This window comes from Xiphophorus couchianus, chromosome 16 (genome assembly GCF_001444195.1).
Source record: "Xiphophorus couchianus chromosome 16, X_couchianus-1.0, whole genome shotgun sequence".
Taxonomy (NCBI): Eukaryota; Metazoa; Chordata; class Actinopteri; order Cyprinodontiformes; family Poeciliidae; genus Xiphophorus; species Xiphophorus couchianus.
In genome coordinates, this window is record NC_040243.1 from 19228232 (window position 1) to 19256096 (window position 27865).

At 43.0% G+C, this 27865-nt stretch overlaps 1 protein-coding gene across 3 annotated transcripts; it reads right to left on the reverse strand.

The window, feature by feature from the left end:
* Window positions 1-480: 480 nt before the first annotated feature.
* Window positions 481-27865, reverse strand: LOC114160362 (ankyrin repeat and fibronectin type-III domain-containing protein 1). 3 transcript variants are annotated; one of them, XM_028042935.1, is made up of 19 exons: window positions 27523-27865; window positions 22479-22787; window positions 20589-20856; window positions 20273-20473; window positions 16045-16158; window positions 9078-9175; window positions 8702-8792; window positions 8012-8119; window positions 6719-6818; window positions 6034-6163; window positions 5740-5859; window positions 5413-5522; window positions 4757-4871; window positions 4519-4685; window positions 4246-4411; window positions 3334-3496; window positions 2267-2433; window positions 1865-2090; window positions 481-1236 (listed from the first exon to the last, which is right to left on the reverse strand). In XM_028042935.1, exons 2-19 carry the CDS (start codon window positions 22638-22640, stop codon window positions 545-547), a joined length of 3198 nt encoding a protein of 1065 aa, XP_027898736.1. In that variant the 5' UTR covers window positions 22641-22787; window positions 27523-27865; the 3' UTR covers window positions 481-544. The 3 variants fall into 3 exon arrangements, with proteins under 3 accessions (XP_027898736.1, XP_027898738.1, XP_027898737.1); XM_028042937.1 differs by having other exon boundaries at window positions 1886-2090; window positions 27523-27862; XM_028042936.1 differs by lacking the exon at window positions 27523-27865 and having other exon boundaries at window positions 22479-26455.

The following is a 27865-nucleotide window of genomic DNA, read 5'->3' on the forward strand; positions in this document are numbered from 1 at the left end:
ATCTATAGATGTAATGTCTGATAGAATGTTCAATAATTTCACTGAACTCCAATCCAGAACCGCACAGCATTCTGGGGGATGTAGGCAGAGGAAAGCTTTAGTCGCTCAACCTCTCACAGCTGGCTAAGAAAAGTCGGTGGCATCAACTAACTCACTCACTCACTCATTCGTTACCTAGCAACTCACTTACTCTTTGGTCGCTTAGCAACAACCTGTTGAGTAACTTGCGCAGCAGCAGTTTCAGGTTTCGCCACCGTGCCTCATAACTACTTAAAAAGTTTTTTAAAATGGCATAGAATGAAAACTGTGGATAAAACAGGAAAGGCCATGTCACCAGTTTGGGAGCATTTCAGATATTTAAAACAGAAAACTAATCAGTAATTATCGATATCGACTGATATGAGCCCTAACATCATCCAGCCCTTACTCAAGTTTTTATACACCATGAATAAATACAGTGATCAAAAAAAGAATAAGTGGGGTTTTTCACTTCTTTATCGAGTGATGGAGTGTGACTGCAACTTCAAGCTGACAAAGTTTAATATCAGGATGAACTGGTGGATGGTCTGTCCCACTCCACCAGGTTTCTCACTGGAAGTGATGCCCCCTTACTCGGAGCCTCCATCGTCTGTCTATCGTCCCGAAGCGAGGCGCGCCCTGAAAAAGGCGTGTCGCTCTCTGAACCATTTACAGTGGCACAAGAAGGCGTGACTCCCGCTCCATTTAACACGATACCCTCACAGTGCGTCTCGCTCTCAGGGTTTGCCTTTGACCCCCTCCTGTCGTCAATCTCAAAGACAAAGTGGGCGTTTTCCTCCCCGATCCCAAGTCCAAAGTTCTCCAGGATGTCCATTACAGACGGCGTGGATGGAGCACCGGGGTTCTCCTCCTCAATAAGACTCAGCGTCGGCAAGATGTCCACCAGCTCCGCCATCTCCATTGGCCGGATGACGTCTGTGATGCTGGGGTTGAAGTCTGTGGTGTCCAACACCGTGGCCTCTAGCTGTGCCACAGCAGCAGAGTCAAGTCCACTGTCCACTGAAGCGCCGGTGTATCCGTCCTCCGGCAGGCCGATGCCGGAGAGGTCCGCCGTCGACTGAGCGCTGATGTCAACAGGGTACCCTCCCTTCACGACGCCTTCCATCAACCTGAGCGCAGCGTTCTCCAGGACAATCGGGATTCTTTCTGGAGCGCAGACCTCGGCGGTAACTGGTATGGGGACAGCGGAAGAACTTCCTGAAAAGTGAAGAAAGAATCAGAAAGGAGTTAGGACGACTTTCTCCACATTCACCCAGGTTTCAATCGTTTGCCTCAAAATAAAAAGAAAAAAAAAGGGTGGGGGTTTATTTCTACAATGAACATGTGAAGGTTTTCATCTTGCATTACTTTCTCGCATTCTGTCCTTTTTACAACCTGAAGCTTAAATGTGTTATGTTGGGATTTTATGGTAAAACTATCAACAGACACTCTCGACCTCAAGCTACTTTGCAAAGCAAAACGGGTCAAAAATGCACTCTGTATGTGTAAAGCTGGTAGAAACATTGTGTTGGTCTCTTTTGCAATGAACTTTTGAACATTTCTTATAAAAAGATATGATTATAGAGGGAAGGTGTGAGGAAACGTTTTAGATGTTAGGCGATCTCAGGTGGAACCCAGTTCGTATGCTAGTCATGCTAACATTTTATTTTATCTTCTTAGTAAGTCTCACAAAGAGCAACAGCTGATTAAAAAGAGAAGTAAGGGACAAATATGTTTGAATATGACCATTAGTACAGAATGTTTTACCGTGATCAAACTCTTGTGCAACATTTTCAATCTTTAATCCTAAAAACTGTGCTAAAAAGTTTAAACGAGGCATGCTAACCACCCATGGTGGCGCCATTACCTGCTGCAGATCTTTGTGTTTGGATCCAGCTGGGCCACTTCAACCTTGCAGCCAAGCTGTCTTCCTCTTCTTCACCATCAGGACAAGGCGGTGGGTCCCCACCCATCACCAGGCCCAAAGGCACTGCCCCAACCCACTGCTTGGAGCGGACACACTGCAGACAGTCCATTATCCAACGGGCGTCCCTCCACACCATCTCCAAACGCTGCAGGAAAAATATTTCAATCAATTTTACCGTTGGCCCAACATCCAAGGAGTCAGTTTCCTTCGGTAAATGCTCATCAGTCACACAACAAAGATATTTAAGACAATAATCAATTTTTGATTGATTCTAGCTTTTATCCAGCTAGTAATATGAAAAGGTTGTTTTTATGCTCTTACACGAGAAAGGTCAGTGAGGTTATTGAGGCGCTCCCGGGCTTCCTGCACCTCTTTGGTGTCCAGCGCTTCACGCAGAGCCTGCTGGGCCAGGTGAGTGTCCAGCTCCAGCCTCACCCAGGCTTGGCAGTACTGACTCAGGAAGTCCCTCTCGTAGGTCCAGAAGTGAACTGGATGAGGAGTCACACAGCAAACAGAAGATTTGATATTAAGTTTACCTGAAAGCTTGAATAGTCAAATTCTTTCTGACAGTAATTTGACTTTTTTTGTTGTTGTTTGTTTACTGCAAATATTTTACATTTCTGTTCTTTACTTCGTTTGGATATGGCACAAACTGACCTTAAAGTGGCATTTCCATAAAACGAATGACTGCCTTATGTTTTATCAAACATAACGTAACCACACACACGTCTCTTTCTTATGCAGAGAACGCAACGCTTTTCTTGCAAGATTTCCTTCGTAGGTCCATAGAAGTCCCACATTAAAGTGAGGTTATATTTTTCTACTCTGTTTAACATGAGATATCCATTTTGCAAAAAAAAAAAAAAAAAAATCGCGCTTCTCTATATTCTCCCTGTAGTTTTACAGCCATCTGCAGAAATACACAACTCAGTCAGAAACAACCAATCAGAGCCAGGAGGAGGGTCAATCATGCCATGAATGCTAAGGCTAGTTAGCATGGCCACAGATGAAGGCTGATAAACTGTTATTCTGGAACATTAAGCTGTTTCTCCACCTTTAGCACATTGAGCAGCGAGTACATTGGGGTTGATTGACAGCAATAAAACCCAATTCCTGGCTCCGATTGGTTGTTTTTGACTGGAAGTGGTGCATTTCTGCAGATGCAAATAGTGGGACTGGGGGAAAGCTGAGGAGCTTCATTTGTTGTCAGTTTGTTTCTGTCCCATACTGTACTGCGACAGAGCAGTGACAATGTTAACTAATACGCAAAAAAACATTGATTTTTTAAAATAAAAGTTACACAACGCAGCTTTAATCAAGAAGCGAATCACCTAGTCTGCTCTACCTCATTCAAAACAGCTCCAAGCCAAACGGGTTTTCCCTCTTACCCAGTTCAAAGATCTGCAGGGGCAGGGTGAGGCCGGGCTCTTTGGTTCCCACCAGAGGCCAGTAACTGGAGCTGAAGTCCTCACTGGGAGGCAGGAGCAGAAGCATGGAGACCTTCCCACCCAACTGTAGCAGCTCCCGCGTGTACACACCATACTGGTAGGCCTGTGAGAACCACGGTTGCATAAGCAAAGATGGGGAATGTGCCTTATTTGTCAAATTAGAAAGAAAACATATTGATTGCTGGGTCAAAACTATATATTACTACAATGGGATAGACAAGAACCCTAATATATGTGTGTAACTGTGAAGCGACAGGACAATCTGTTTCGCAAATAAAGTTCAAATAAACAAATAAATGTTCTTTACAGCCCCCCCTTTTCTGTTACCCTAAATAAATACAATGCAACGGTCTCTCTTCAAAGATGACATAAGTTGCAGAATTCATTGGTTGTAGATATAAATACAGATTTTCTGTAAAGAGTTTCACCTTTATGGTTCACCTTTCTGCAGAACAAACGTTCAGAGCTACAGCTATAATGTGATACTTAATAATGGTTCAGATTTAAATCCAACTGATAAATCTGTGGCAAGATTTAACATTTCATGTTTTTAGATGTGCTCCGTCCAATCCCACTGAGTTTGATTCGTTTTGTAATGAGAAATTTAAAAAAATAAAATAAAGTACATTTCTCGGTGGGTGAAGCTGGAAGGAAAACGTCCCAAGAAGCTGCAACAAAAGTTGGTTCTGTACAGTGTTGGCCATTTTATCTATCACATAAAACCCCCTCAACATGCATACATACATCCACCTGGCTAATCTTAGTATGTTTACTAGAAATGAATGCTGTTGCAAGGCAGTGTGAGGCTTTAAGAAAAGTCATTTTTAGATGAATGTTTTGGTCCAGTTTTACCCTGTAGAGGGGGATGTTGAGCTTCGTCAGGAGATGTGTGACTGCGGCTCTCAGAGACCTGACAAACTCCTCTACTCCGCTGCTCTCCTCCTCGCCGCTCGGCGGGCTCCGAGCGCTGCCGCCGTGTGCGGTGTAAACATGACTCTGGAGCCAGGCCCACTCCTCTCTGTGGCCCGGTGACAAAAGAAGAAGAAAACAGGGATAAAATAACTTCTGAGTATTGTTTTTCTCTGTGAACTTTAACACCACGTCCCTCGGCGTTAGCGGCGTTACCTGGTCACGTGGGGATTCTGTCGGACCCGCGTGTGGCAGAGGAGGTTTGGCAGCCGCTGCGGCACCAGGACCCTGATCTGGTCCACCGAGCTGCACAGTTTTAGGATGCCCACATACAGGCCGGGCTGGACCCACTGGATGCTGTGCCTGTGGAAGGACAGCTTGTCCTGGAGAGCAGGACATGTTCGATTTGCAGTAATTTAACGTTTGTCTTCGTTTCGGCCAAGTACAAACTCACCTTCAATTGCTCAAAGAGCGTATCCATGGCAGTGGGCTCGGGCAGCAGAGGGGTTCTGCTGCGGTTCCGCTCCAGCCGGTCCAGAGGAATCCAGTGGAATGGAGGGTCAGGAGGGCTAACGTACAGAAATAGAGCAAAACTTTGATGCTTCAGCCAAACTCTTTTCAAAACATTTTCTTCCAGGAACAACGACAGAAAAGTACGGCAAGCAGTGTGAGAACAAAATCAGACATTGTTGCAGAGTCAAATATCTTCCATTCAACAAATGTTCTACACTGAAAGTGTCAAACACTTTTTCATTTTGGGCCATGTATAGATCTCGACTGTCTTGAAAGTGCTGGTTGTGGAAGAATGAAGTGATTAAACTACCCAATAAAAAACTGCTACAAAAAAAATCTCATCTCTTTATTCGAAGAGTGCTTCTTGAAATTTTATAATATTTAACATCTTTTCACATCAACATAATGTGGCAGTATACAGATAACAAAAATGGTTTAATTTGACCGATAAGATCACATTTAAGCACTCAGTTATAATCTTGTGTCCTTGAAGAGTCTAGAGGGCCACGGGAAAACTTATAGCGGGCTGGATTTGGCCCGCGTGCCTTCAATTTGGCACACATGTCCTACGGGCTGGATGAAAAGACTCAGTCTCACCTTGATGGAGGATTTGGGAACTCCCTCAACGTCACTATTAGCACATTGCCCTGCCTGTCTTTCAGCGGTTCGTAGTACACCTGACCCAAATCCATTGTTCCTAGAGAAGACTGACAGCAGACACAAGAGCAAAAGGTAAAACTGAGGATATTAAGGATTAGTGCGCGTTAAAACACAGCCTCGGTGCTCGTGTAGATTGGATGAGCTCGGCAAAGAGACGACGAGGAGAAAAGAGGGGGAAGGAGGAGATGTAAAGGAGGTAATTAAAATTGCAATTAAGCAAACATGACGGCGCTTATCTGGAGAATAAGAGGCTTAGCTTCCTACCTGCAGCTGAGAAACGGCTTTTAAGATGTTGTGCCGGTTCTGAAGGAGGGAGGAGGGAGAGGAGTGAGCAGACGACAGGCCCTGCTGAAGGCAGGGCACCTGCTGCCACGCGCAGGACAGCTACAATAGAAAATGGAGGGATAAGCAGGTTTTTTTAGGCATTCAAGTTGCAAAAAAATGGCATGTGCAGTTTTCTACGTTCATCATGGGCATGAACATAAATGTTTATGTTCATATGTTGTGAGCCTGTTATGAATTCAGCCTTTTGCACGCTTGTGTTTGCGGTCCGCTCACCTTGGCAAACCACAGGAAGTCCTGGGTGATGGAGGTGGAGCAACACTGGATCTCCACCAGTGGGATCTGATCCTCAGCGGCCACCAGGATGTTGTCCTTGTGGTAGAAAACAGTCGCCAAGTACACACCCCTGGTAACGTAGAGGACCATTGTTAAGACGCTCACATATCACTCACATGAAAATGGAAATAAATGAAAGTAATTTCACATAGAAAGTGAGTGTTGATTTGTATGGTCTTCTGGTTGTTTTAAGGGGGAAAAAATAAGATCATTTGTGAGCTACAGAAGCCTTAATGTGACAGGGTTTCCCACAGTGTAATGTAAGCCTGGTGGGCCACCAGGCTTTACTTGTGTCCCCACCAGGCTTAGCATTGTTTATTTATTTAAGTTTTTTTTTTTATTATTATTGCCTTTTTTTAAGACTTTATAGTTGGTGTTTAGTGATAATTTCAAATTTCTTGTCAACATTTTTTATCTCAAAAAGATGGTGGCCGGTTGGATGAATGACTGCCCCAGCGCCCCGAGCTTAGAAAGTTCTCTGGGGGAAACCCTTTGTGACAATTGCTCTTTTCAAGCATTTGGGTTTAGCCTGTGCAATCTGCACGGCTCTAATTACATCCCATTTAATCGCTGTGCCTCGTTACTCTCAGGGTGAGCTGGGACAGGCCAGACGGACGGGGCCCACCTCTGCAGGAGACGAACAAACTTGGTGGCAGAGTGGAAAAGCTGCTTGATGCCCCGAGACATCAACAGGCGCTTGCTGGGACTCGCCGACTTCGAGCTGTCTGTCGAAAATAACAAGAGGAGGGAAAGTGATGTTTAGCCAGGTGGCGATTATCGAGCCGCTGAGTTATTTCTGAGACACGTTGCGCTAAATGCAACGGGTTTAAAAAGGACGAGTGACGGCTGCGCCTTGGGAAGTGCCGACTAAACGCAGCCAGTGTTGGTTGATAAATAGAGAATAACCAGGTTATATGGATCGGAGCCAATGTTGTTGACCCTTAGCTGGAGGATGGGCAGCAACAGTTCATTACTAATGTCTTTATGTGTGTGGGCTCCATGGCAACAAGCCGGTGTCATTGCCTACAACAGAGGGCTGCAGCCTTTATAACCCAAACAGACATTACTGCCCTCGGTCCGGCTAAATAGAAATTGTTTAGAGCCGCAAATGTCGCATGAGCAAATGTTATCATTTTTGATAAATGTCTATTAAAGAAAAAGTGTTTTCACGTTTAAATAGCCATAATTTTATTTCTGTTTTTAGATTTCAAAATAAAGAAAGTCAACAATTTTGCAAGAAAGTGGGTGGACATATTTCCTAGAGTGGGATGTTGACATTTGTGTAAAATGCTAAAAAAATGTTCTTTACATTTATTTTTAATTCATTGATATAATTTGCTTGAAATCAAAGTCAAATTTTCTGTTTTTGCTCTTTGAAGTTGAACCTGATTCTGAAGTCATACATCCTTCCCAACCTAAAAACACAAAGAAATATCTAAAATATTTTCTTAGAGTCATTGCATTGTGAACATTTACTGCAATTATTCTGTCAAAAAAACTGAAAAATCCCTCAAACCTGAGGAAGATCTATTTTTAAAAACATTAGTTGGTTCTTTATTGCTTTTTTCTCCAAAGTTATTCTCCATATCCACTCTGACCTGCTTCTCTTCCCTCCTACTGAAGAAAAACCTCCCCACAGGATGATGCTGCCGCCAACGTGTGTTCCTGTGAGACTGGTGTGTTTAGGCCAACGTGCAGCGTTAGTTTTCCACCACACGATGCTTTTCATGCAGGCCATCAGAGCATCTTTTTCCACTTTGCGATGGTTAATTACATAAAACACAATAACGTTTGTGGTCCCAACATGAAGATATGTGAAAATTAAAGGGATATGAAAACTTTTGAAAAGCCTGGCAGTCGACCGGTTATGTGCTTTTGCCAGCTTTAACAATTTGCATGATTGAGTGCCCATTGTTACCTATATAATATCCTCTGTACTGGGATTCTTTGGCATCTTCCAGCAGTTTCCTCACAAGGCCCTCGTGGTTCCTGAGCGGCGTCTTCACACCGACACACTCTCTCCAGCCTGCATGGGAAAAAAACAAATCATCTCTTTCATGCAGCTGGGGTGGGAAAAAAATCATTCAAAAGGCAAGAATTAATTTGCTGCCAAGTCCTTTTTCTCAAAGATAAGGAAGCGTTAGCGCTTGCATGACAAAACACCTGCATGCTCTAAAAGTTTCCACGCTTTTTAAAAAAAAAAATCCTCAACTTCTCTGTAAGTTGGATGCGAATGAAACTTATCTAATGAAAAGCGTGGCGCTGTTAAACACTTTAACTTTTCAACTCAATTTGGGAAAAAAAAATAAGACTGTGCAGCGTTTCTGGAGGCGTAAATTGGAAAGAAAGGGCGAGTAAAGAGAGCAAGAAGGTTGGAGGGAGGAGAGGAAAAGATTAACTCGAACTCAAGGGAGAGCCGCTACAGGGTCCATTGATTCACAGTGACATCCCTGATTCTCCGTGTTTTAATAATTCACGCCATCTGCCAAACCTCACTTGCTTCACACGGAGCTCGAAGTCAGCTAAATCCAAACATTTTACAAACACCGCTCCGAGGACAGAGGCGATGACGGTCCTTCGGCCTCGTCCCGCAGTGCGCCGTACTCACCGGAGGGGGCGGCGCTGACAGGAGCCGAGCTCTGAGGCGGGCCCCATCCCTTCACGTTGTAGGCACTCGCTCTCACGTAGTAGTGCGTTCCCTGTGTTTAGGAAAAGCAGCAGAGCGCCAAATTATCACCGTGCATTAACCTCGCGAATCGGGACAAAGGAGTGAGAAAGCTCTTTTTGTTATTAATTCCTGTCATTGAGCAAATGTGAGGCTGTGGGGGAAACGTTCTCCATGTGAAACCGGCTTCAATGAGCAGAAATCTAACCGATAAACTCTAGAGTCGCTGCATATTTTTATCAGTATGTTGTGTGTGTGTGTGTGTGTGTGTGTGTGTGTGTGTGTGTGTGTGTGTGTGCGTGCGTGCTGCTTAACTCACTGCTGTCAGTCCGTTGATGATATAGGAAGGGTTCCTCGTTTCGGTGACCTGAGCCGTTCCAAGGACGCGTTTGAAGCTGACCGAGGTGCTCCACTCCACTGTGGAGGGGGAAAAAAAAGAAAAAAGAAAGAAAGAAATAAAGAAACAGTCTCACTAACAAAATTCTCTCTGGCTTTGCTCAGAGCTCCAATAAGGGAGAACAAAGGATTTGAGTATTTACAGTTCAAAGAACATGGGCTTAATCTACTTTTGGCAGGAGGATATAAAGCAGCTGCAAAAGTAACGCCTACTCTAGATGCACCAATAAAAAGGTTTTTTTCCTTCTTTTTTTTCCCTCCACGCCAGCTTGGCAGTGTGTGGGATTCTAATTTTATTGAAGTGATATAAGAGTCCATGAAACGCTTTTTTGTTTCTTTTATGTCCCATTCCAAATAATTTACTGTCCCTCTCGCCATCATCCGTCTGCATCCAATAGGGGTGGAAAGATAGGATGTAACACATCCGCTCTGGCCTAAAATTATTTAAAACAAACCTGGATTATAAACAGATTTCACAATATCATTATTTATGTTAATAAAAAAAGACGAAGGCCCTAAGCCCACCCTTGTTGTGAACAAGAATTTAGGAGGAAAAGTAGCAGTCGCGTGCTGTGAATCAAATCAGTGATCACTGATCATGAATGAGCGTCACGACCGCTACAAAGTCAGGTTATTTTTTTCCTTCTCCTGAACATACAGTGTTTTTCTAAATCAATGCCAAGGCAGAAAGACACCAGAAATTATCTAAGGAACACAAATGCTGCTATCCATCAATCTGGGAAGAGTAATAAAGTCGTTCCCAACATGTTTGAACTTCAAGCAGCAAACATTCAAAAATCTTCCCAGGAGTTAAAAAATCTAAGCAAATTCACCCCAAAGTAGCAGTGCTCAATGCTTAGCAAAAGAAAAAAAGACCAACTAACTCCACAGACATCAGTCAATAATTTAAATCTTAAAGTTTAGTTTAAAACACTAAATGCTTGTTTTACAAAATTTCAGCAAAATGTAGGGTGGCAAAGTTTAATCTGTATGTTTTGACCCGCAAATCATCAGTTTTCTGTAACATGCAGAAAAGGGATGATAAGATACAACTTTGTCGCAATAACTACATGCAGTAGTAGCATTAGCAACACCGAAGGGCTCAATTTTACCATGATGCCCAGCAACGGTGGCTGATGAGGTCCAAAAAGACGCACATTTCCTGCAGCTTATATTCACACTAGAAGCGAACCACAATTACAGCCTCAGAAACACAAATGCTTGAAAAACATTCCCATGCTTTGATTTGCACCATTAAACTGCGGCACACGGTATCTGTATTTTTACACTTATTGTTTATTGATGCTTTCAGTGAATGAACGGTGGGGAAAACAAAGCTATCAATATTGACAATAAGGACTAGCTTGAGGGGGTTTTTAACATCATTACTTGGAATTTATTGTGACAATACATCTAAATTCTTATCATGATAAGAAACTTATCACAATAATTGATAAAAGATATAATAAATGCCCACAACTGACCCTGACCAAGCATTGCAGCATAATTATGAAAGCCATGTACAACATATTTGTTCACGCACGTCCTGCCAGTTGTCAAGCACGGCGGTGGCAGAGTGAGGATGTGTGCTTGTGTTCTGGGTACCTTGAGGTCACCGCAGTCTGCCGCAGCGCAGAAAAATACTGCTACCAGCAGATTTAAGATGGATGAACGGCCTGCTGCCATGGCGACCGCCTCTGGCAGTTTGCTGTTTATGGAGCAATGTGTTAACACACCGCTAAGGTGGAGAGACATCAAGAAGTTTAAGAGAAGCAATTCCCAAAAGAAAGTTGTGAGGCTGTTCCCGAACCATTTGAAGTCCATCTTTCTACAGTGGAAAACCTTTATTCAAGAGCGGAAAAACATTTAAGACAGTTGGCAAGTTTCCCAGGACTTCACATCACCAGCAAATTCACCTCAAGGTCGGACACAGAGAGCTTAGAGAAGCTGCGAAACGCCCGGGGGAAATATGAGAGCCTCTGTTAGCATCTCAAATGTTAAAAGTTCAGGACATCACAGTTATAAAAAGAACTTCTTTTTTGGAACGACTGAAGGAGAACGCCTGTTCTTACTTGGCCTCACTAGAAGCTCAACAATTCAGAGTTTCTGATAAATCCTTTATTGTCACTAGCTAAATATCATATTCACTGTTCCAGGTAGGGGAAGCCATGCCTTGCTGCATTTTACCATGAAGTTAAGTTTTATATCCCGACCATCAAAGACAAAAAATAGATATTAAAACAATTGAAATCTGTATTGCTTTGAATGTACAGTTGGGAACCGAAGCCCCTTAGCTTTTTCTTTTTCTTGAACATGTTTATCTGTATTTGTTTTTTCTTGAGGCAGAACAAATGTTTCTCTCTGTCGTTATACAGTGTTAATAAAGTTTTTTTTTTTTTTTAAAACATCCCCCCTTCCCCCCCCACACCCAACAGACTTCTTGTGGCTATGATGTTGAACTGTGATGTCACACATCCTGTTTGTGACATCACTGGTGACTGTCTTTGTATTCCCAGATTCCACAGAGAAATTCATTTGCAGTTTAAGGTTCGAACGAGAAAGAAACGATGGCGGAGAAAGATTTCACGTTACAAAAGTTAGAGATTCTCCAGAAGAACCAGATGAAGCTGAACAGTGAAAATGAGCAGCTTCAGAAAACAGTGGAGAGTCTGAAGAGGAAACTAGAGAGACTGAACAGGACCAACGACCCAACAAATTGGCATGTAGAGAATTGCAAACTCATAAGTTCGAATGGGTATTATAAAAAACAAATGATTAAAGTTAATTTGGAATTGGAGGAAGCGAGAACAACAATTGAAAGAATGCAAAATGATTATTGCAACATGCAACAATTAACAATTAAACTAGAACGGAAGCGGGCCATGGCAAAAAATGACGCGGAAAAATCTTTAAAAGAAAAGTCAGAAAAACTGCTGTGCCTTACTAGGGAGAACGAGGAATTGAATAAGCAGATCGTGACTTTAAAAATCAAGATAGACAGAATGGAATCCAGGGTGGAAAAAACCAAGATTGAGCCACAAATTGATGAAACACAGGAGGAAGAAACACCAAAACCGAATATATTCCGGAGAGTTGGGCGTATTTTTGTTGACATGTATAATTCGGGAACGCTAAGGTACTGGGTGCCACCCTGGATTTTTTAATAACTGAAAAAAAGTTCAGGTAACTGGACGTAAGTATTGGGGGGTCACTGTGTTGTGAAAACTGGTATGAGGAGGTGGGATCATTCCAGACTAATGCAGACAACAGATCATGAAGGCCTGAGCAAGTGAATCTTGCATTTTGATTTTTTGATGATTATGGGACAAGATATTTTGAATTTACTTATGATGATCATACACCATATATAAAACTGTAATTGAAGTAATAATCAAACAATGTGTTAGATACAGAGGCAAGGGAAAAAGGCAAGTCCGAACATGTCTGGACTTGCCCCAGAGCTGAGTCCCAATTAAGGATCTGAAACTAAGATGGTCACGAGGAAAGTAAGGGAGGGAAGCAGGGTATATGTGGGAATGGCTGGGACTTTCCGATGAGGTAGTTGCATGCTCAAGAGGTCACGTACGCCTTATAGAGGCATGGGTTGAAAGGGTATATAAGGCCAAGGGGACCAAGAAGAGAGGTCTGGCACCCTGGAGCCATGGGGAAGTTGAGACTTTGCACCGCCAGAAGGGACAAGACCCCTTGACCCTCAGCCCTGGTTCCTGATTTGGCTGCCTTACTCTGCCTCAACCCTAGGATCTCAAAGTTGCAGCAACAGACTTGGAGAAAAGACAAAGGTGACTGAGTGATGAAGATCTGAAGTGTTCGAAGGACAACAGCCAGGTCTGCTTTGCTTCTATTTCAAAGAGGATTTTGACTAGTCTGTAACAAGCGCACGTTGTACTTAGAGGGGGCGCTACCGTTAATAGGAGTGGTTATTGAGGTTGTGCAGGTGTGAGGGCTACTCAGCTGATTGCTTCTTAACTGGAAAAGGCCATAACTCTTGGACTGTAGGTAGTTAAAGGCTAGTTGAGTCTCCTTCGACACCAGCTTAGATAGATCATCTCTACTAGACTTGCTTCAGGGTAATACTCGAAGGCTTAGAGATTTTCTGGACCCGTTGGACGGAGAGCTGGTCAGTAGTCACTCCTTGGATGTTGTGAGGTTGAGGGCGGGGCTGACCATTGCGTAACGACAGCTGGTACCATAACGCTGTGGGGTTAGCGACAGCAGAGAGGAGAACTTGGGGGGTAGCTGGTACCAGGATGTTTGAGGATAGCGCCAGCAGAGAGGGGAGCTTGGGGGGTTGCTGGTACCAGGATGTTTGGGGATAGCGCCAGCAGAGAGGAGAACTTGGGGGGGGTAGCTGGTACCAGGATGTTTGAGGATAGCGCCAGCAGAGAGGGGAGCTTGGGGGGTTGCTGGTACCAGGATGTTTGGGGATAGCGCCAGCAGAGAGGGGAGCTTGGGGGGTTGCTGGTACCAGGATGTTTGGGGATAGCGCCAGCAGAGAGGAGAACTTGGGGGGGTAGCTGGTACCAGGATGTTTGAGGATAGCGCCAGCAGAGAGGGGAGCTTGGGGGGTTGCTGGTACCAGGATGTTTGGGGATAGCGCCAGCAGAGAGGGGAGCTTGGGGGGTTGCTGGTACCAGGATGTTTGGGGATAGCGCCAGCAGAGAGGGGAGCTTGGGGGGTTGCTGGTACCAGGATGTTTGGGGATAGCGCCAGCAGAGAGGGGAGCTTGGGGGGTTGCTGGTACCAGGATGTTTGGGGATAGCGACAGCAGAGAGGGGAGCTTGGGGGGTTGCTGGTACCAGGATGTTTGGGGATAGCGCCAGCAGAGAGGGGAGCTTGGGGGCTTGCTGGTACCAGGATGTTTGGGGATAGCGACAGCAGAGAGGGGAGCTTGGGGGGTAGCTGGTACCAGGATGTTTGGGGATAGCGACAGCAGAGAGGGGAGCTTGGGGGGTTGCTGGTACCAGGATGTTTGGGGATAGCGCCAGCAGAGAGGGGAGCTTGGGGGGTTGCTGGTACCAGGATGTTTGGGGATAGCGACAGCAGAGAGGGGAGCTTGGGGGGTTGCTGGTACCAGGATGTTTGGGGATAGCGCCAGCAGAGAGGGGAGCTTGGGGGGTTGCTGGTACCAGGATGTTTGGGGATAGCGACAGCAGAGAGGGGAGCTTGGGGGGTTGCTGGTACCAGGATGTTTGAGGATAGCGCCAGCAGAGAGGGGAGCTTGGGGGGTTGCTGGTACCAGGATGTTTGGGGATAGCGACAGCAGAGAGGGGAGCTTGGGGGGTTGCTGGTACCAGGATGTTTGGGGATAGCGACAGCAGAGAGGGGAACTATCATTGTTTCCTCAAGAAATGCTTTACAAATGTCACAGTTAAGACTTTTAAGACATGCATATTAAATGTGCAGCTATTCACATGAAGTATTTAAAATAAGTTATGCTTTATGACAGGGGTGTCCAACGTCGGTCCTGGAGGGCCGGCAGCGTGCATGTTTTAGTTCTCTCCCTGGTTTAACGCACCTGCCTCAAATGATGGCTCGTTAGAAGACCTAAAGGTTGTTGGTACCACCAGGGAGAGAACTAAAACGTGCAGGATGCCGGCCCTCCAGGACCAACTTTGGACACCACTGCTTTATGATATTTTCTTTGCAGAAAAGACAATAGAACAATAGTTAATTGAGAACTTTCTAAGCTCTTCTGGATGCAGATCAGAGCATGTTTACTTAGGGAATATTAGAGCAGTTTACCATATATTTATTTCTCTGTTTTCTTAATTAACTAAGTGGGAGGAGACATTAGAGAAGGAAAAGTGGAAAAGACAGAATTATTAAAGTAGAAGTTTAAAGTATACCGTTGTCTTTCTCATTCACCCAGATTCCTTAGATCAGGGGTCACCAACCTTTTAGAGACTGGGAGCTACTTCACGGGTCCTTCTTTTTTGGAACGACTGAAGGAGAACGCCTGTTCTCTCTAAAGGATACGGCAGCACAACCTAAATTTGCAAATCTGCATTGGAACGAACCAGAGGGCTGAAGTAAAGATGTAGGTGTTGTGAATCAGCATATCAGCTCAGAGCATGGTGGTAGAGTGGTGATGATGGGGGCCTTGTTTTGGAGACTCATCACCTCCAGTCTTCGAGTTCACCATGAATGCGTTCAAAGATTTATATGAAGAGCATTTAAGATAAAACGTTGCAGCCAGATTCTGCTAATAAAATGGAACTGAATCCACGAACCATCACCAGTAGGATCGTTTATGAACAGCAGACATTTTAAGAGTTATTATTATCCGAACGCTAAATAATGAATACTAATGAAGTGTGTGTTATTTTTCCCCACACATAGCTTCTCTGTTTCTGCTTTGTTTTGTTAAATAAGTTAGGACTATGGGAAAACGTGCTGTGTTTATCATGGGTGCACCGATTGCAGTTTTCTGGCCAATCGCCGATTACCGATCTTTTAAAAAGCCTAACTTACCGATACCGATTTTGGCCAATAACAGTTTTTTGTCTGAAATGTTGCTCACTACATCAAGAAAGTTGCTGAATTAACAATAAAGGGGTGACTGTTGTTAACTGTAAATGTGCGGACATGACCTGGTCGGCCGGTTTGTCGGTCAAATCTCTCTCACGGGAGAAAAGGAAAGCACAGTGGCTGATTTTTAGACCTTTGCCCAGGTTGATAACATCGGTGGATCGTATCCACCGATGTTATCACATGTAAAAATCAGCCAATCACCGATCTCCCAAAATTAAGGAAATCGGCACAGATAAATCGGCTGGCCAATAAATTGTTACACCCCTAGTGTTTATGAACATTTTGAGTTAAAACAACTTAATTTGCTTCGATAAACTCCCACAGCTATCACCACCTACCTTTGTAGCGGGTGATGAGCCCCATGCTGTTACCGTCCGGCTCCTTGATCACCACGCACAGAGAGGAATTGCTGGTTACCAGTAAGGAGACATGACTGGGCGGGCCTGGGAGCTCTGGGTGGGACAAGATTACACAAGGTCAAACAAATATGCATGGAAAACATAAAACATAGCTATGACAATTGAGTTGTCGTAGTTCCTGCATAGCGTGTCCTTCCCATGCTCCGGCTTCACGGTCCAAAACCATGGCTGGAGATGGGAACCAGCACGCCCCATTGTGTATTCATGTTAGGGCTCATTTCGCATGTGGTGTTTTAGTAACACACTGTTGGAGTTTTATTAACTGAATCTACAGTCAAGTGGAAATAATCATATTTTTGGGAGCAACACGGAGCCACCTGCCATGTGTTTTAAGCTAACCATCCATCAATTCATCTACAGATGTGCAGATGAATTACACACCTACCTATTAATATAAATGTTCTGTAATTTTCAAGAGTAAAAGATTTGTCTTTGCAGGGGTTGGGACGTGGAAGGGCACCGAATTCTCCAGCCCAGGGGCCATTGTGTGTCTAAATCCGGCCCTGGATTGTTAAATTCATGATGGATTATTATGGCCACCCTAAATACAATAAACACAATAAAGTAAAAAATTAAGATAATAAAGTTGAAATGATATGAGAATAAAGTCATAACTATTCTATTCCGACTTTATTCTTTGGATTTTAAGACTTTATTCTTTTTTCTTTTTTTCCCCACTCAGTACGGCCCTAACGCTCTGCCGCATAAAGCCGTCTCAAATTTAAATGAATAATTTCACATTATTACCTCCAACTACAGCAAAAACAAATCTTCCTTTGAGGCTCCCTGCGGTTCTGAAACACAGTGGGAGCCGTTTGTTATCGTCTCACCTGTAGCAGCGGCTCAGACTTTCTGCTTTGTGATCAAACGTAGCCGCGCTCTCCCCGCCGAGTCTAGACAAAAAGATTTATATTTCGCTCACACTCGGCGGTGACCTGGAATTGAATGGATTCCCACTATGTCAAGCACCTTGGGCCACATTTCATGTATATTTTAGATTTTAAACGTTCAGCCAACGTTCTCTCTTTCCCCCCGGAGGTTTGCAATGAGAGCTCGCTTAGTTTCACCGCGCACAGAAATAAGACCCGAGGCCCTGTTCTCTTCGCCAGTGCGGTAATAAAGAGATCTGAAGATCCTTAAAAGAGAAACGAATCGAGTTCTAACTAAAACCGTTAAGAGTCGGTAATAAATAGACATAATGGCAAAACAATCCCCGCAACCATTCGCGCCGCTGAGGGGGAAACAGAATTAAGACACAAATGGGTTTGTGTGAGAAGCAAAAAAGCGCAGCAGCCTTGAGAAACTTCTCTTTGCAGACTCCCTGCTCATAAATCCGCCAGCATCAAGGTTTTATTTGATCCACGGAGCCGGTGGAGGGAGAGCAGGGGCATGGCAATGAGAATCTGGACAGGCTGATGACGAGGGACTCGCTTGGAAGTTTAGATGAGATTACAAAGGGAGACTTTTAGAGAAAACTTAGCAAAAGAGCTGAAGGAAAGGAAAAAAAAAAAATATATATATATATATATATATATATATAACTTGAGGAAGATAGTGGGCTGACTAATTGATCTCAGCAGCACAGTCGTGGAGGGTTTTGTAGATTAGAACTGGAGTAAAAAGACAATTCAATATAAAGATTTCAAGCCTCGTCAAAATATCCGGCGGGAGATTTTATACGATGCATTTTTAAAAACTTCGCATCCATCCCCTTCAAAGACGAGCCAGGCAGAACTAATGCAGGCGGTGCACAATTTATATCCCAGCTTCTCCACTGTTCACAGGGGCGGCATTTATGGCTGTTTTGGAGCCATTTTCCTTCCTTCCTTCCTTTTTTCGCCCTTCTGTCACACAGCCTCGGCGGAAAGACTTTGTGGAACTGACAGGAAATGGACGTACGTTAGCGTCGCCTTGAATGAAAGGCCGGCAAGTAAAAGGTTGTCTGCTTTAGCGAAGACGATCCCAATCACATTGCTTAGTAATTACAGCAAGATACCGAGACGCTCCAACCGTTTCACGTTTCGTCGCGCAGCAACAACAAACCGGAGTTTCATTCGTTGGGTTTTTATTTTATATGATCGATCATCACAAAGTAGGGAGCGGCTGTAAAGTGGACTGGAAATAAAGCTCTTTTTGTGAATCAAAATTGGAAAACTGCAGAGCGCCTCCACCAGCTCCATTTATAGGTGGATTTTTAAAATTTTTTATTTAAGTTTACAATTCCCATATCGTGATGCTGCCACCTCTGTGTTTTGCTAAGATGCATTGAGAGGGTTTTTGTTTGTTTGCATTTTTGGCCTCAATAAACATTTGCCATGTAGTTCAATTTTGGGTTATCTGACCAGAGCATCTTCTTCCACATGCTTGCTGTGTTTCGCTACAAGCAGCAGAAAAAGAAAAAAATAACTTTTAAAAACGTATTTTTCAGTAGCTTCACTCTTTGTCACTCTCCAATAAAATAAAAGTCAGATTTATGGCAGATTGTTTTAACTATAAGTGAAACAATGTTCCAGTGGAGCCACTTCTTTATCGATATTAAGGAGCTATTTACTTTAAACGACCTCCTATATGTTGCTGAAAAGTGACTTGTAAGTTAGTTTTGTCTCATTTCAAATGTAATATAAACTATTATAAAAAAGACAAAATATACTCAATAAAATGTGTTTTTCCAGCGCAGTTGTCCCGCACTCTATTATTAGAGCTAGATGAAACGTTCAAAGCTTAGGATGTTGTTTTATAACCCAACCCTGTTTTAAACTTCACCACAGTTGTTATTCTGACCGATGCAACACTGAGTTTGCGTTTGGACAGAGTTTGTTCACTGCTGTTCTCTAACAAACCTCTGAGGCCTTCATAAGAGAAAAGCTTCGTCTGTATTGAGATTAAGCTACATGGATCTGAAGGCAATTAATTGCAGTAGATTTACTGGTATTAAAAATAAGGGGCTGAATATAAACACCGGAAAAATGCACCCTCCCTTAATCGACAGCAAAAATGTGCATTACTCTGTGTTCACAAAAAAAAGCAAAAGAATCTCAGTAAGTCATATCGAATAACTTTTCAAGCACGTTGTGCAGAAAAGTTAAGCTGGTTAAGATTTTCCGGTCTCTTTCTTCTGCTCAATCAGAACACTTTGTTGTTAGATGTCTTCATTTGCAAACTAAGCACGGCGTTTTGGTCTCCTGTTCAATAAAACAGGAGCTTCAGCAACCATCCCGGGCATGGTGTCGTGCAGCAGGACCACCGGGGAGGGACTCGGGAGCAGCACGGGCATAAAGGTGACGCTGTCTGATTTGCAAAAGCAAAACTAAATGAAGCAGAAATGTAAAATTTAAACGGAGTCCTCTGTAAGGCATGAAGGGAGTGTTTGAAATCAACAAATAACAGAAAAAAACAGGACAACTTTTTACGGATGCAGATCCTAAAAGTCAGACAGCGTAAAGCAGAAATGTCAAACTCATTTGACTCATTTTCACTTTGGGCCGTATCAAAATTATGAATGCTCTCGAAGGGCCGCTGGTGACAGAATATATGAATAAAATCAATTATCAAACTGTTCAAATATTAATAAACAGCTGTCTCTGCATTCGATAAGCACTTCCTAAAATAAATAATATTGAACATGTTTTCACACTGATATCTTTTGGCAGTATGCAGATGAAAACTGCTTAAATTGATAAAATAGTAATTAAGCACCGTTTTCTTGAAGATAACTTGAAGAATTTTTGCAATCGCTGTGTTTCCTTTAAGCAAGAAACGCAAATAAAATCACACGTTTAAGCTTGTGCACACGATAAGTCTTTAAACAACACGCTGCCCCTTCATCTACTTCCTGTAGATGAAGGGGCACAGGTAGATGAACTTCTTCGTGGTTTGCGCCAACGGCAACCTCATCCCTGTGCCACGACGTTTTATTGAGGAGCAAGAAATTTGTTTTAGAAATTGGCGCGGTTCTATTGGGCAAATTTATTTTCGAAATGTCAAATTGCACAATTATACGGTGAATGGAAACTGATGTTTGTCTATCTCATAAAAAGAATCCTATAAAAACACACTGAGGTCTGTGGTTGTAACATAACAAAAATGTCAAAAGGTTCAAGGGGTTGGGAGAACTTCACTGCTGATTAAGAACCACGACGGCACTGACCCGTGTTCTGGAAGTTCTCTCTCATCCGGCAGTACAGCTGCAGCCGCAATCTCCAGAGGCGGCTCTGTCTCTGGACCTCCGCCTGCGCCTGGGGGCCTGCTCCTGTTTTCCTGGCCAACTCCGACTTCCTCTCCTCCATCCGTCTGCTCGCCAGATCCACCAGGGCGTCCAGCTTGAGCCCCCAGTCTGCTGGCCGGCACACTGAGAAATAACGCAGCCGTTAATCCAGACGATGCGCATCATTTATTAGGGTGAAAAATCAACCCTTACAGAGGTTGTTTGTGCTCGTTATGATCAGTTAAAGAGTAAAACTTACAAATAGGGTTATGCCTGGCGCCAGCCTTCGTCAGCACGTGAAGAAGAGGGGAGTTGTGGGTAAGCGCGGCCACATCCAGAGGAACCAACCCCTGCTCGCTCACTTGGTTCACCCCTTTTTCTTTATCTCTCTCCCAGTCTGTCTCTTTCTTCTCTCCTCGCTCCCACAAGCTCGATCCTCCTCCTCCACAGCTGGCATGATCTTTGGACAAGAGGCTCTGCACAGCCAAAGTGTCCTCGTTTTCCACTGCCTCCCACAGGGTCTTGTACTAATGGGGCAGTGGGAAGAAGGGTGCACCATGGAAGAAGGCGAGAGAAAGAGAAAGAGGGTTCAGATGTCGAAGGAGATTTATTTGGCGAGGTGGAGGGAAGGGAGTTGCAAAGAAAGAGGAAAAAGAACACAAGATCCATAAATCAAAGCGGCCAAGGACGACAAACTCATACGCCAGCCTCATGAGATAAAGAAAGCCGGGGAATTTGAGTTATTACTGAATAAAGGTTGGAGCTGTGGATGAAAGAAAAGGTGGTGGTGATTTGTTCAGGAATATTTCTCTCTTTCTCTGGTTAGAGAGAGAACAGCTCTGCAAAAACGCTAAATCTTGCCAGGGATGTTTTTGGTCGAGTTTCAACCTCAAACATCTTAGTAGATTTGAAGTAAGACAAAATTAACTTAAAAGTAACTTTTCAGCATAATATAGAAGCGTATTTCCTATATACACGCTAAAATGTCTTGTTCCACTGGCAGATTATTCCACTTATGACTAGTACTTTTTCATGAATATTAAGGATTTATTTACTCAAATAAAATCTCCCATATCTTGTTGTTACTTGTTAGTTTTGTCTTATTGCAGTATATTTGCACTAGAAACTTAGACCAAAAGCACTTAGTAAGATTTTGTGTTCGTGCAGAGAATACACCAACTGCAGGTTCCTAAGCAACTGCTTACCGAAAACAAACTGAAACGCAATGCACAACGCGGCCGAAAGACACAAACGCAGCAGACGCAGTCATAGCTCTTCACCATATAACTGGTGGAAACCACAAGGCCTCCTGCGAGCTCCTCTGCACACAGTCAGCTTAGTCAAAGTGCAGCGGCTGTTTGTCTCGTGTGAGCGACAGGAGGATTAGCTTTGTGCTTCAAAACAAATCTCCAATCAGCTATTCCACCTGAAAGCACCTTAATGATGGTGTTGCAGTGAGAGGTTCGCAGTGTCATTTTAATTTGAGGTGTAGGGGTGGAGAGACTCATTAACACGGTTCTAGCATAATCCTGGCTCAGTAACACTCCTCACAGTCTAGTGAGGAGTTCATTTATTAAAGGGGCAGTGTTGTGAGTTTTCCAGGCATGTAGAACCATTCTATAGCACAATCAGGTTAGAATGTTAACCTAATTTGTTATAAAAATGCTACATCAAATATGACTTGCAAGAACATTGACTTTGTAATTTAATACTTTGAAATTGGGCCTCTGTCTCTTTAAAAACTTCGGCCCTTTCTGAAACTCCGCCTTCAGGAAGTCACCACAACATGACTACTTTATTAACCCTTTAGCAACGTTTTTAGCAGCGTTGCACTGAGAAGTAGCTCCTGTAATGAGCTCAGCTGATGTGCAGTTCCACCAGGTGTTTGCTAATTGCTGCTGGCTAGCCTGAAGGAGCCGAGTGGGGGAGGGCTGCTCTGTGAGGCAGAAGCTTGGAGGAGGAGCTTTGCCCTTGAAGGCAGATCCACCTGCGCTTTTTGCACGGCTGAATGGTTGCCACAGGAGAATAAAGGAGGTAAACATTCGTGTAAAAAGCAGCATATTTTCCTACAAAAGATACAAAACAGTCTCAGCTCTTTGCCGATGATAAATATGGTGTGGAGGGGTAGAAGAGAGTGCTAGCATCTTACAGCTTCTGCAGGCCTGCTGGTGCGTTTGGGTGCATGAACCTCGGCGGCGACGGACGACTCTCCTCCCCTCAGTCTGACAGAGAGGTTCCTGTAGATTCGCTTGGGTGAGACGGGACCCAGGGAGCGCCGGCGTTGAGGTGGGTTCCTCATGGATACGGACATGACAGAGGAGACCGAGAGATAAGAGGAGCCAGGGGGGGGGTGAGGTTGCAGGAAAAGACACAAGTGGGAGAAAAGGAGCTTAGTTGTTGAAAATGTAGGAAAATAAAGATGGGAATTGTTGGGAAATTGCAAGGAGGATTAGAAACTCTGAGAAAAGCAACGGGGGAGATTGACACAAAAAAAAAAAAAACAGGAAAATGGTGAAACGCAGGAGTGAAAAAGATGGGAAATACAAAGAGAAGAAAATAAAACAGAACACTCAGTGAGGCCAACTGATTCTCTTCTCAATGAAGACAATTTTCTGCTAACTTGAGTGCCGAGTATCGGCTGAGAGCTGTTATCCGAGCGGGATAAATGGGCGCGAGTAATGCCTGTTCAAAGCAGATGAAAATAGCTTGAACGATTCAGCCTCTCTGCCTGTTCTGTCGTTTGTTCTCCTCTTACCCGCTGTTATGTGACAGGGCTTCTCTTGTTTTGCTTTTCTGGAGGAAATCTCCCCCTCAAAACAAAGCAACAGGCTCATCGTTTTAATTAGCAAAGATTTGCAAACTGCCATAAACACATAATTCCCTCTTGTTACTGCGAATTTAAATCTCTTTTGTCTCCTAGGCGTCTCAGCAAATCGTGCGGTGCAAAAACTTTCTTAAACTTGTCCGTGTCTTGTCACAGCACAGCCGCAAACCTTAAGGAATTGATGAGACGAATCAAATCGAAGTGGAAGGAACATTGTGCGCGGTTTCAAAAAGGCTTTGGTATTCACTCCCCTTTATTCTGATCTCCAGATGTAGCTAAATGCCTTCAGAGTCTAATTAGTAGTCAACTTCTGTGTGTTTTAATCTCAGTTTGAAGTTCTCTGAAGGCTTCGGAAGTAGTTTTCTTTTAAACTTTATTTAACCAGAAAAGATTCAGTTAAATTTAAAATCTCTTTTGCAGGCAGTGTCCTTGCAATCCTTATTAGAGAACACAAGTTTTGTTTTTAATCTATTCGCAAAAAGAAAAGAAAAATAAATTATATTTATATATATATCTGCAGTGAAACACAGTGGTGGCAGCATCATGCTGAGTCAGGGAATCCAGTTAAAATTGAGGTGAAGATGAATGAGGCTAAATAAAGACTTGAGACAGCTAAATCAACAATGAAATGGTTTAGATTCTGTGTTATAATGGCCTAGTCAAAGTCCAGAACAAAATTCTTGGAATTTACTTTTCTTTCCTCAGATGCTTTTCTTTAAATCCAGTTCAATTCAATAATACTTTATTAATCCCAAAGGGAAATGAAATACTGCTGAAAGTCATATTAAATCGAGATCCTTCAAATATTTATTGTAACAATTTAATGTGTCGTAAATGTGACTGAACTTCAGCTTTTTATTAAATTTCCACCTGGAATCTTTAATTCGTTTGCAAAACTTCTTCAAAGCAGCGCGTTAACGATCATCTTCTGTTTGAAACAGACCGTCTTCTGTTTCGATCTGCAGCTTTCAAGCCTTATGAAACGCGCTGAAGTTTTACGTGGCGAAGTGACAAAATGTGAGACGTTAATGACAGCGCTAGTCTGCAAACCATGTTATTATCATCGAGTTCTGGTACCGTTTTCCCCTCCACCTCCCCGGCCCCTCTCTTTTTCGGTCTCCTTTTGTGACGCCATTCCTCCTTTCATCCTCTCTCCAGTTTGGAGTCATTTTCGTGTCGCCTCGACTCGGAAGAGCATCTGTCTGACGGCGAGACAGTCACGGGATGTCAGACGTGAATAAGTGGATCTTGTCACCGTCGCCATATCTCGTCTCCCTGATGAACCAAGTCTTTATCCACTAAGTGGGGAACCGTCCTTGGGAGGAATCAAATACTCCCGTGGTGCGCTCTAGTTTAGCCAGAATGACACCACATCATCGTCAGGCCCGTTAACCCGCTACGTGATTCTTGCAGGGACTGTCGACATATCTGGACGCAGCAGTGTGGGGGCGTTATCGGGTGTTACTGGAAGACTCTTCCTCTGTTTGTTTATTGTGTCCTGCAGGACTCACCATAAGTGCTGATGAGATGTTTGTGAGGGGAGATAAGCTCGTGTTTAGTGTTTGTCTCCCAGATAAAACAAGACAAAGTAGGGCTCTTAGAAACTGGAAGCTGCACTTTTAGAGAATACGAGAGCAGGTTGGAGTGAAACACTGACCTGCGAACAGAAATGCACCACTGACTCACTGTGGGGGTTTTTTCTTGTCAACCTCTCAACTTGAGGGGATGTTTTGTTTTGTTTTTTTGGCTTTGCTTTTTTCTTTAACCTCTCACAGCTCTCTGATGCAGACCTGAGAGAGCGGCGTGTTCGCGGGTGGCCTTTCCGGTTTGTCAGACTGCGAAAGTGGCACTCGAGTTCAGCGATGCGTGGAAACGTGACGAATAATGTTTCTCGTCCCGCAGGAAGTGACGCAGCACAGTCGACTGTCTGAAGAAACCACAGACTAGCCTTGAACAACGGGATGTAATTGACTTACTGAGGCCTGAAAGTGAGCTTTCAGAATCAGTGACATGTCTGTCTCAGAGGTCATAAAAGGGCACAAAACTGTGGAAAACAAAAAACAAAAAAAACAAACCAACACCAATCTACAGAGTGGTAAACCCAGGGCCACAGGATGTTAAAGGTGGAATGGGTGCTAGAAAAAAATCTATAAATAAATATACTGCGTGATCGAATCAAGTTTGCAGTTACTTATTGTGATTTCCAGTCAGCAGAGTGTGAGCTTCAACTGTGTTGTGCACTATGGCCAACATGTAAGTGATTTAATTTCACACAAATTGGCATTTTCAAAGACTACATTAGACCGATGCAGTAATGAAAAATACATGTAGCAACATTAAATTATTTATTCTACCGTGATTCTTGTGCAGTTTGTGTTTGTGAAATCTGTGAAAGAAATTAAGATTCTTAACTTTACCTAAAATGTTGTTTAAATTTCATCTTGTCTGACTCTTGTGAACCAAATATTGTGTATTTTTCATTGAACACAAAATAAGAAGCTGGCATGTGGGAGAACAGCCAGAACATTAAATCTAGACATTTAAAGTAAGTTCCTGTTAAAATGTCAGCTTAAAGACACAATGTTCTGCAGGTCATTAATTTAAAGGTTTTTACAGACAAGTCACATCTTATCAGGTCTTAATTTCCTGAAGACAAAATAGTGGAGTTGATAATGACTTGATTCACTGGAAGATTATTTCACTTATAACAAAATATTTGTCCCATTTTATAAGTGAAATAATCCGTCAATGAAACAGAATTACGTTGTTTTCATCAATAGTAGGAAGTTACTGACTTAAAACAAGCTCCTATATTTTGTTGAAAAGTGACTTGAAAGTTGTTTTATTTCAAGTGAATGGAGATATTTGCACAAGAAACTTACTAGATCTTGTGTTTTTGCAGTGTATTGCACAGCTCTGCTGTCAGGGGTCGTAATCTGTCTTATTTTATAGAATCAACGGGTCCAAATGTGGATCTCAATCCAATCCAAAATTAGTAGAATAGTCTCATTACTTTTAATGTCCACAAATTCCATAACTCATTATAGTATTTAAGTACAGCTAAAAACTCAGAAAGAAATGGTTTGTTTGCAGGTACAAAATAGATTTAGAAAGGGATAGAAAGGTAACACGTTGGTACCAAAGGGTCAAAGGTCGGTCAGTGTGAATTTTAGTCAACTACTCTGCATGCAATATTCAAAACATCATATTACAAATTTCAAGATGGCATTGACTCAATGTAATGTTTTGATCGTTGATGTTGCATGACTTTGTGTTTTTGTGTTTGCTATGAAATGCCTTGCTGCCGAAATGTGCTACAAATAAAATTTAATTTGAATATTTTGCATGAATTGGTCACTTCAGGCTGCTTTTGACAAAAAAAAAATCCAACACCGTCATGGACCTCTATTGACTTTTTCAACTATTCCTGCTTAGAATCCCTTGTCACCACTGAGGAAACCAAGATGAAAGATATTTGTCAAACAAACACTGGTAAATCGTGACAATAAGCTTCATCTCACAGGCAAACACCATGCCATATTTTTTTTTACTTTAGGACACAGTGAAGTCCTTAATTCATTGTTCCATGAACGAGGGCGAGATGCTCCAGTTAACACGCATCATAACATAATTATGTTACTACACTTTCTGGCATGAAATGAGACTCTGATCAGCTACTGGAACCGTCTCTCTCTTTCACTTTAAACTGAAAACTGGGGGATTTCTTTCTTTCTTTTTTTTTTTTAGATCAGCCCTCTGGTTTATAGGTCATCTTCAGCAGACCACATCTATGCAGTCATAGTTTTCTCAGAAAGGAATTGATTTTTTTTTCCTTTTTTTTTGCATTGCAGCTGCTACCTTTTGAACATTGTGCTTCATTGTTCCAGCACCTTGTCCATTATAAGGATTTAAATGCCTAGAGGTTGCCATGGATACCACATTAAAACCTGACAAAATGTCTTGGAATGATGGTTGTTGATGAAGAGGACAAAAGTGTAATTTAACGATTGGGTAACAATGAGTCATTTAAACACAAATAAGGTTTTGGACTTTCATACTGATTACTTTTTTTTTTTTAATCATACACATTTACAAGAGCTCTTAACTTTCTTTCAGGACCATGTAAATAAATATCTCGATTAAGAATAGCTTCTAATCAATGTTTACTTTAATAAATTACTTTTCGAACAGACAAATTATAGATTGTGGTGCAATGTCCAACACTGGGTACCCCTTGAGCCAAGAATGAAGTCCTAACACTGTTTTAGAAACTTTCATGAAACTCTCGAGCCAAAGAAGAGTCTGCCGCGTGAGGGAGTTTCACCCTCGCATAATATCCTGTTCGGCGCTCCAAACGCGTCTCTCTTACCGTAAGCGAATATTTCCACTTCGTCCGACGCCGCAGCGACGCTACGACATAGTTTTCGTCGTTTGTTCAGAAACGTCCGCCTGCTGACCGGATAAAATCCATCGTTTCTCTGAGTTTGCCCCGCGGACCGACAGGCGCACCTGACTCGTTACCCGACTGTGAGACTGAATTTTACGCGACACCCCTCACGCGCGCACGGTTCTCCTCGTTCCCGCCCACTTCCTCGAGACATACCTTAAAAGTTTTGCCCAAAACAAATACTTTGAGGTCGTCTTGGCCTCTTGTTGTATGATTTTGTAACACCGCGAGCGTTACTTTTTTCAATACTTGGTAAGTTTGTTGC

Bases quoted from the DNA above. Each gene is read 5' to 3' on its own strand.
- LOC114160362 (XM_028042935.1), bottom strand. From the start codon at position 22,640: ATGTCCGTATCCATGAGGAACCCACCTCAACGCCGGCGCTCCCTGGGT. The intron at 6,819-8,011 runs GTAACAATGGGC...TATTTTCGACAG, and splicing joins GTACAGAGGATATTATATAG to ACAGCTCGAAGTCGGCGAGT. The intron at 5,523-5,739 runs GTAGGAAGCTAA...GTCTGCTGTCAG, and splicing joins AAGCCGTTTCTCAGCTGCAG to TCTTCTCTAGGAACAATGGA.